Source organism: Opisthorchis viverrini, assembly GCF_000715545.1.
Source record: "Opisthorchis viverrini unplaced genomic scaffold opera_v5_99, whole genome shotgun sequence".
NCBI classification, from domain to species: Eukaryota; Metazoa; Platyhelminthes; class Trematoda; order Opisthorchiida; family Opisthorchiidae; genus Opisthorchis; species Opisthorchis viverrini.
In genome coordinates this window covers 377,246-386,719 of record NW_008751754.1, presented here as the reverse complement: position 1 = coordinate 386,719, position 9,474 = coordinate 377,246, and the positions used below count along the sequence as shown (strand labels likewise).

Below are 9,474 nucleotides of genomic sequence, written 5' to 3'. Positions count from 1 at the left end.
GATAGTGTGGAATGAGAAGAAGCAGAAGTATGGTGCTGATGAACATTCCCTCGCCATAATCTCAGCCCTACATGCCATCGGTTGTGATATCGACTTTTTGGTTCACCAACCGATGATCATCTCTTATCGAGGGATCTGCTTTCCTCAATCCGCTAAGGCTGTTATTGGACTGGGACTTCCTAAGGTCGCAGTCAGTGACTTGTGTTTGCTTGCCATTGTGGGCTCCCTGAGTACTTATGACACTTTTATGCGTGGCACATGGCGTTGAAGGTACATTTTTGCCATTTAATCTCACACCAGACCCAGTATGACGGTCACTTTGTGCCTGATGTGCGAGTCTTGACTGTGCTAGCGCACACTGCGCCTTGAAGAGCATTCACCATTGTTTGTCCTTTCTTTGGTTGTTGGTCCTTAGACGCGTGTTCCCATACCAAAATCTTTACATACTTTGGGATTCACCTTATCAGACTGGCACTGCCCTTGGCACGATCTCGAATGAGACGTTTCTCTCTTTTCTCCCATATTCTCCTGTTATCGCATCGCATTCATCCCTTGCACTCACTTTTTATGTTTGTGACCATGCTCTTCAAAAATAAAATAAATGATAATATAATTTGAGCGTTGAAGAACTGCTCTTCAAAAATAAAATAAATGATAATATAATTTGAGCAAACTGTTGAAGAACACATTGTTATGCATAGACAAGTGAAACGAACTTCTGCCGGAAATTGTCTTTGGATACATCCAACAAAAGACCCTAGAATTGAAATCAGGACGCAATCTCAAACACATGGCTGGTGGTGATGGAGTGCACGCTATTGAACCAAGAAAACAACGCATTAGAAGCTAAGCTCAAGACTCGGCCAAATACAGTGAACTGGGTAAAACACAGCTAAACGAAGGACGCCGACGGATTCACAAAAAATTGCGTTGTCTAGTTAAGCCGGGTGAAAAAGCCGATATGCCTATGTGATTGGTGGTGTGAAAGTGTGTCGGTAGCATAAAGGTGAATCTGATGGCGGTGGGCTATCCAGTTTACACGATGAGCAGAAAAGTGCACATGCACAAACGTCATCGCTTATGTCTGAACACTGGAACAAAATGGGTGCCCATTCGGCAGTTGAGTTTCGTTCAATCTCGTGAACATTTTTTGGAAGATGGTTTTCCAGGTGTGTTAATTGAGAAAAAGCCAGCCGCTTCACTCCGACATCTTCTGCAATCTTACAGACACTTTCATCAGCATTGGGGTCCGTCGCCATATGACTGATGCAAAACCTGAGTGCAAGAAGTCCTGAATGAGGAAAAAGCCGTAAGGATTCAGCAATAGGTCACTAAGTTAGGAACCGGTCGTTCGGAATGCAGCGATTTGGGAAATAAACTATGTCTTCCTGATTGTAACGAGGGTATCAGGCTACGGCGAAGATAGAATAAGCTGTCCTGTGCTTTGTCGTCACATAGCTTCATCATTTTTGATTCGCTCTGAAGTTGACGAAGGCGACTGAAAAAAACATACGTATTTCCAAGGTTACGCAGCTAGTGTGGCTGTAATGCCAGTAAGGCAGAATTCTGGAATGTATGTCAAAGTGGCAGACAAGTTCGCAGTGGAAGTAAGTCTACTGTCAAGCGTACTGAGTCCTTCTTTGTTTTTCAGGCACCGACGAAAAGACAATTGCTGTCTAATGACGATATATCCTATATAACGTAACTATTAAGGTCCTGTTGCAGGACAACTGCGTCCCCAAAAACAAGGGAGGAGTGGCAAAACATCTGGCATGCTGCCAACTACTTCCCGTTTGGCAGCGACGTAGTGACGAAATGCAAAAGACTACAACTGCCTGACCAAAATCCAACAGTCTGACAGTGAAAAAGGAAGTTGTAAAACAATCGGGCGTTAACAATCGGCGTGAGGTAACGAGAAAGGCTCCGTCCAGTGGTGTATGCTCCTTCCGGAATGTCTCCCAGAATGTTCACATCAGACCATCGAAAAATTAAAATACACGTTACAAAAGGTCCTCTACAAAATAACTAACAATCTCTGTTCAAAATACTATTCGGGTAAGTCATCAACAGCAAGGCGAATTGCCGCGTTTTTTAACCGCCAACATAATTCGATAGCGGCAAAACTTCTACATCGTAAATCACTAGTCGTATCGATTATGCTATTCCGGAGAAATCGATGAGTGATGAAGCATACGAAATAGGGAATCAAGCTTTTACACTCTGGATGACTGAAAGGTTTAAGAGCTATGAATTATGACGAAAGACGAATGACAAAGATAGTGGGAAAAATCAGTCGTATCCACAAGCTTGGATCCGTTTCTTCCGGAAGTGAAAAAAGTACTACAAGCTTCGAAAGTGGCACAGCGCCAGTATTAAGGGAACGAGAAAATACCTTACTAACAGATGTGCAAAGCGGGAAAGCTACCTTGGTCATGAACAGAGAGACTATCTGGATGAAGCGTGAAATGTAAACACGTGCAACTTTAATTGAAGTACAATCCACGGGAATTCACTCGATCTTACTTGTGGATCCATGTGCACAAAAAAGTATGAGCCAGCAAAAAACCCATCACGAGTATACCCTAACAGGAGGGATGACTGTTCACCCTATGAATATGGTCAAACACGAAGTCAGTTACCTGTAAATATGATATCGAATGGGTGTAACCAACCGAATTGGAGAGATCGTACTCACAAGCGAAGAATTAAGGTTTCCAAAAAACAGGGAGAATTCAAGAACCCAGAAGTCGACGCGTTTCCCGTTTAGAATCGATATCTTGGTATAAACTGCAGAAGGACTACTACTGTGTACAGAAACGGTATTGTTGTTCGACACGAAAGAGGATTATATGATGTCTCAGTTCGCAAAAAATGCGCGTATCTAATCAGCGACCGAACACATCTACCACAGTTCTCGCCTGATTTCTCTCTAATTAAGGCCACAGACATACGGCGTGGGCCGTGTAGGACACGCGTTGGTCAGATAAAGCAAAGGTGCATGTCACTGCTGTTGTACACTTCCGAAATTCTGATCATTATGGAGAACAGTTATCTTAGTGTGTAAAAAACAAACAAAAAATAAACAAAATTCCTCTTAAAAGGCAAACATTTGTGGATGTTTAACTGTGCCTTGTGCCATGAACGTCAAAATAGCGAAGATAGGGCAAAGGTTTTTTTTTACCGTATGGAGGACTTATAAGTTAAGTTTTGTGTGAATGAGAGGTTTATCGAAATAGTGCTACGCAACAGTACAGGAAAATTCTAACTAAAAGACAGGAGTCCCAATGCTTGTAACCGACCTAGCAGTCAACGATTACGAAGGCCTCCGAAGACAAACCACTGTTCGTTCTACAAAACTTTCCGACATGCTCATAACGATGATTTACGGGCGGGACGAGGGGCATGCGAACTGAAGCTCTTGAGATTTCGCTGTGAACACTGGTTTCCGGCAGCATGGTAAGGTTGGTCGAAATCCCCCATCGACTGAGCTGTTATTTCCGAAAGCTGAATCAACCATTCCACAGTATGAAGAGAAGCATCAACAGCAAACCACTAATCAGGTTTGGAAGTGAAAGATAATGCATTTGCTGAAAACGTCCATAGCAGAGTAGTCAGATGGCACAGTGGCAGAGATTTCATCTCAGCGCGAAAGGCAGCACCGTTTCGACCAGTTATCCATATATTATCATCTCATGATATCACACATATAAATACTACTAATTATCACAAGGGGTTGATTGTTCAGAGTCCCCATCCCTGAGCGATGTTAGACAGATGGTAGTGTAGTTAGCGAATAAGACAGATTCTCAACCCAGATGACATCCTTTTGAATTCGGTGCTGAAAAGTTGCTAACAGTGTACTTCTGGGAGTGTACAAATTTGGTTTCTGAAAGCCGGCACGTTCAATCTGACCATCACCAGCTGAAACAAACAGATTACAAACGACCTAATCAAAGTAGAGTTACGGGCAGGTACAGAATAGAGCAGACAGATAAAGTCCGACTGAAATACCGAGCGGTTTATTTTAAGTCAGCCAGCCAGAAGAGATACCTAATCAAATTCTCACCCTTTTTCCTGGGAATAGCAGTATCCCAATTTATCACACGTAATGATGAAGAGTTGGTAAAGTTGAGACTAATATTCGCCTCGAAACTAATCCCAACTACCACACACACAAACACACAGTCCCTCGCAATTCTTTGACCACGATGTTGTGGCATAAGAAAAACGACATTGGTATTTCGGTGTAATTTTGGTTCTGAGGGAGGACCCAATTAGTGAAACAATCACTCTTACAAAAGCAGGCCAGATGTAAATTCATTGTGAATCCCTGCGAATTAGAGCTGCCTATAAAAATGTGTTGGCCATGCGTTGGAATGTAGTGGATATTGTAAACCTGTCTATCAATATGACAGTCAGTTAGGCTTTAAATCATCAATGTTATGAAGGGTCATCATCATCATCAGAGACAGCAACATCAGTGTTGACACTGATACTTCACTGCTGTATGAAGGGTTCATCGATCTTGTTGGCATTTCCAGTTCTAACATGTGAGTGGTCCTGTCGAAACTGCATTGCTAACAGCGGGAGAGGTGTGAAGTTCGTCATTTGTTATCGGCACTGTGTGGTGTCTGTGCCAGCCAAACTATTTCCAGTTTTATTGGTTGCATTTTTTCCGTAATTGCAAGCGGTGTCCAGAACTTGGTCGAATTTTTGTTCGCCATTCGGTAAAAAGAAGGGCGTGAGGAAAATTGTACCTTCGAATTTGTTCATGATGTTGGAGAAGCTGGATAAACAACGGTTGGTTGCTGTAATCGTTGTCGCTGACAGGCCTGTAGTGTGTCAACAGAAAAACCGTAGGAGTCAGACTTGCTCAGGGTGTCAACAATAGTGCCACCCACGCTATGGCGATAGCTCCGTCAAACGGTACGGTAGACAGCCACATGCGGTCCACCCGGGGATCGTTCTGAAAACTTACAATGTCTGTCTTCCGGGGAAGAGAGTAATCGGCGTGGAACCCCAAGATTGTAGACTCGTAGAGCTCTAATCACTGAAAAAGTGACATTTCAAGCCAGATTGAATGGTAAAGAACGACTAACAAAGACCACTATAGAGGGAAATATTTGATCGCTCCCAAAGGGACTTGCTTCAATAGCTCACATCCTAAGTTGTGGCTGAGAAGGGAGGCTGTCGTAAATTGGTTTTTATTGGACAGAGGACTAATGGATGGCTGTCAAAAAGCACATTGTGTTCCAACTTACCTCAAGGTATCCTAATTGTCGCATGACATCATGAACCAAGGATTTGACCTGAGCACGTAACCTCAACATAGCGGCAAACTCTGGAAGTCGATGACGCCAAGCAAGCCCAGTTTCGGATCGGAGGAGCCCTAGATCGGGACGTGGTGTCTGAACACCCAGTGTCCCCTCAATCACCTTCGGTGGAACACGTGACTCGACAGGTTCGGGGTCCAGGACCTGAATTGTGTGGGCATGCAATTCTTGATGTGATTTCAGATCGATTATGTGGTCCGAATTCGACGGTGGACTTCGACCTTCGACTAACTGTCCTTCGATGGATACCGCACAACCAACCCGTACACGGTCAGTTATCAGATCAGGCGAGGACACAACCTGAAAATAACATATTATTGATGTTTTTAGCTCACATTGAACTGACTTACTACTATTATTATCTTTTATTTTTGAACAGCACGGTCACAGACATAAAAATTAAATCAGGCTTACGACTGACTTACTACTATTATTATCTTTTATTTTTGAACAGCACGGTCACAGACATAAAAATTAAATGCAGGCTTACGACAGCTACAACGGAGGCGTATGCTTGTGGCACCGTTCTAATTGACCAAAAAACAAGCCAATGAAGTTTACGATATCGCTCTAGGACAGTGAGTGTAGAAACATGTTCAAAAGTGGTCTTGGGATGTGACGACTGGTGCAGTAATCAGGAGATTTGGTCCAGATAGAATAGACTTCCATTTGGAATGTCGCAATATTTTGTCAACAGATACAGAGGCCATCGTTCAGAGCATTGAAATATCATTTACCAGCCGCTAATTGTAAGAATTTCGCAACACACTGTTCTTCAGTACGCGTGAATCAGCTCGGAAAAGATTTCTGTTCTGTATTCCACAATTTTTTTACCGACTGATGTATACCAGAGACCTAGCCAGAGAATGTTCGCGGAACCATCCCTGAGAACATGTTTCAGAGATCACTGTTTTATAATGGACACTTTTTGTTAGTATCATCCACTTACCGTTGTGGAATGAATTCGCTCTTCCATGGTAGCAGAGCTACAGGGTTTCTCTTGTAAAAGCAATGAAAATGACTAATATATCAGAGATACTTTGTTTCGCGAAGGTGCCACTACTTCCAGGTGACTGCCATCCGTGGACTAGCTTTACCCTCATAGTCGTTGTGGTGAGGAGTCGCAGTGTGTAGCTGGTAGTCTAGAAACTTCAGCAATCATTGCTTGCGAACGTATAATGGCCTGCAAGCTTAGAAAATAGTCGTTCAGCTGGAACAACCTCTCAGTGCCTAGCTGCCATGCTACCCGAAGAAAGCCGAGGGCTGATCCGTGGACTAGCTTTACCCTCATAGTCGTTGTGGTGAGGAGTCGCAGTGTGTAGCTGGTAGTCTAGAAACTTCAGCAATCATTGCTTGCGAACGTATAATGGCCTGCAAGCTTAGAAAATAGTCGTTCAGCTGGAACAACCTCTCAGTGCCTAGCTGCCATGCTACCCGAAGAAAGCACGAGGGCTGAGATATTGCCAGGTTGCCCAGGCCTAGGCAGGAACAGTCGACATGCAGAGGTTGGAACCACAGACCTTGTAATCAGTAAATTCACGTTTAAACCCCTGAGCCACTTCGGGTTTGGTGGCCTCCCAACTTGTTTCAGCTGCCAATTCAGCTTCATCTTGTTGATGCTGGGATCGTCAAGCTTTGCCGACAATGGGTAGTTCCATCATTTACAGAGTAGAACTGGATACGCAATCACATTTTTCGCCCAAGTCAAACCCGAACTCTCGAGTTGAAGTGTCCACTATGGGCCTTGTGTAAACCTTATATGACAATGAGGCAGCTCTCATGCACACGCATCCTAGTCGCTGATGAAACACGTTGCGTCAGGGTGATGAGACATGAGCTCCACGCGTACAGTCATAGCTACACCGGATCGGGTTGAACAAGGCTGGAGGAACAAGATATTTAGCAGTGTGTGGTGGTAGTAGTAGAGCGCGATCGGGTGTTGATATGGTAATTGCACCCACTGAGGATGCCAATTAAATGGACTGGAGACGTTTCAGCTTGCGATGGCAAACGGGGATAAGACATTGGAAGTCGAATTAGTCAAATTAAAACTGTAATGGAAAGCCTGGTAATTCAGACTGAATGACGTAGCGATCCCGCGTAAATGGCTTGTGCCAAATTTAGGTTTCTTTTAAAACGAAACCAGACTTGGTAGATTGACTGTGGTGGTGTACAAGCCGAGTTGCTTCGCCTTCGCACGACATTTAAATAAGAGGGATTAGAAGACTTCAGGGATGGACAGAAGCTTAAATTTATGACTGCAAATAACGTCACTTGGGTGACGTAAGACTGATTCCTTTCGGCTTGACAGTGGGATCACTTTACACATGCAGCTTATAAGCGAGAAGTTACTCAAAAACTTGAAATGAAAACCAGACTTTGATTTCACTGGAAAACAAAATGAATGAGGCCAAGGTGAATAAAGAAGTTGAATCGGTTAGGATGATTCAACTTGATGTGGATTGGAGAATGCACATCTTAAACAGATAAAAGACTCCATCAGATCTGCTTGAAAAATCGGTTTGAGCAGAGAGACCAAGAATGAGAACTGGTTGATTACCACATTAGAAAATTCTTCTATAGTTCCAAAAAGGCACAGGCTGGTGAGTAGTGATTGAAGAAAGACAGTTAGAACACTACTAATCTCACATTCTTGTGTACGCCCGTTGGAGGGAACAGATGTAGGCACGTCAGGAGGATGTAGAAACGATGCCTTAATTATTTAGTTGTGATCAAATAAGTTAGCGCCCAATCACGGATGTAAGAACTCACAAAATACCTAACTTTTAAGCAAATCGGTTCCCATCAACTTACATGTTCCCCGGGATTGTCATATGCAGGGAGGGAATGACTATTCCTTTTTTGCATTTCACGGTTGGGCATGCTTTACAGGGATTCTTTGTTTGTCAGTGATAAGTAGGTGAGGTTAATATGACACTCCCGCGTAATCCACGAGATCCGGAACAATAATATAGTACGGCGGACACATAGAGGCTCATTGTGAGCCAACAGACAGGTCTTGCTTGATGAAGTGAAAGCTATTAGAAAATATTTTGCATTTTTTTGGGTAACACCTGACATGACACATATTGCAGTTAAACAACCAATACCCGATGACTGGTCGCTGATTTCTTTGAAAGTCCTGAGCTGTAACCAGTCGTTCACATGAGCCTACATGCGGGTCCTTTGTGAACACGGTATGACTTATAGATGCTACTAATAGGTCACAGGTAGCGAAGAAGTAGAGCGCAAAACAATTTGTTCGTCTACGGGTCACACCCCGTCAGTCGGTGAGCAAAATCATTCATCGGAATCGTCCTTCAACCGAAACAAAAGGTGTAGCCAGAGTAGAAAATCTATTCAGTCAAAAACCCGAAAACTGGTTTGAAAAGTGACTGTACCTGTAGGTTGATGGGTGTGGATCCATCGGAAACATCGAAAAATATCCTCGTTTTGTGCCGCCGTATCGAACGAATCCAACCAACAACTTTGATGTTTGTCGTGGTAGCAGTCTCCCCCGCTTGATTTTGGGAAATTTGCTCCGTGGCTGTTAGAGGATGGACTAAGTGGGATACGTTTCGACTATTCCAAATGCCGTATTTTGGTACAATTGTTGGATGAGGCCTAGGGAAGACACACGCCAAATGGCTACGGAGCAAGACTTTGTGAATAGTCGCCAGCATGGTGGTGGAGAGCGAATCCAACGAATGCGTTTAAAAATGTAGAAGCTCCGGGTAAAACCGAGCAATTGATGAAGCTTGTAGCATAATCGTTATCGGCTGAAAACAGTGGAATAGCAAAAAGTTGAAGTTAACAGGCCTCGAAATGTACGACTAGGATAAGAGCTAACAGTATTGAGTGCAGGAAATAAAGGAATGAGCAAAGAGGATGAAACTCCGATTCGTTGCACAATTCAACCATATCCAGATGAATTTATTCACTCCAAGATGAGACGCATTTTGTGGATCGGATTTCCCGTTGTTGCTTCATTTTTTCAATAACGAAATGTAAAAAAAACGAAAGCAGAAGGGATACAGTGGATAAGCTATGGACATACCTTTCAAGAAGGTACCCGAAAGACTTACCAGAAGGCTTAGAACGGCGAGTTTCAGCTGTACAGAACAACAATAGAGTTGAGGGA

General features: G+C 43.4%; 1 protein-coding gene across 1 annotated transcript in view; it reads right to left on the bottom strand.

Annotated features, from left to right (window-relative positions):
- The window catches only part of T265_05275 (hypothetical protein), a gene marked incomplete at both ends in the record, with an annotated part of 40,116 nt that extends 31,002 nt beyond the window's left edge, over window positions 1-9,114 (bottom strand). Inside the window, 2 exons of the mRNA XM_009170250.1 lie at window positions 5,262-5,633; window positions 8,735-9,114. Of these exons, the coding sequence (XP_009168514.1) occupies window positions 5,262-5,633; window positions 8,735-9,016 (654 nt within the window). The remainder of the gene's footprint in view (window positions 1-5,261; window positions 5,634-8,734) is intronic.
- Between the last annotated feature and the right edge of the window lie 360 nt (window positions 9,115-9,474).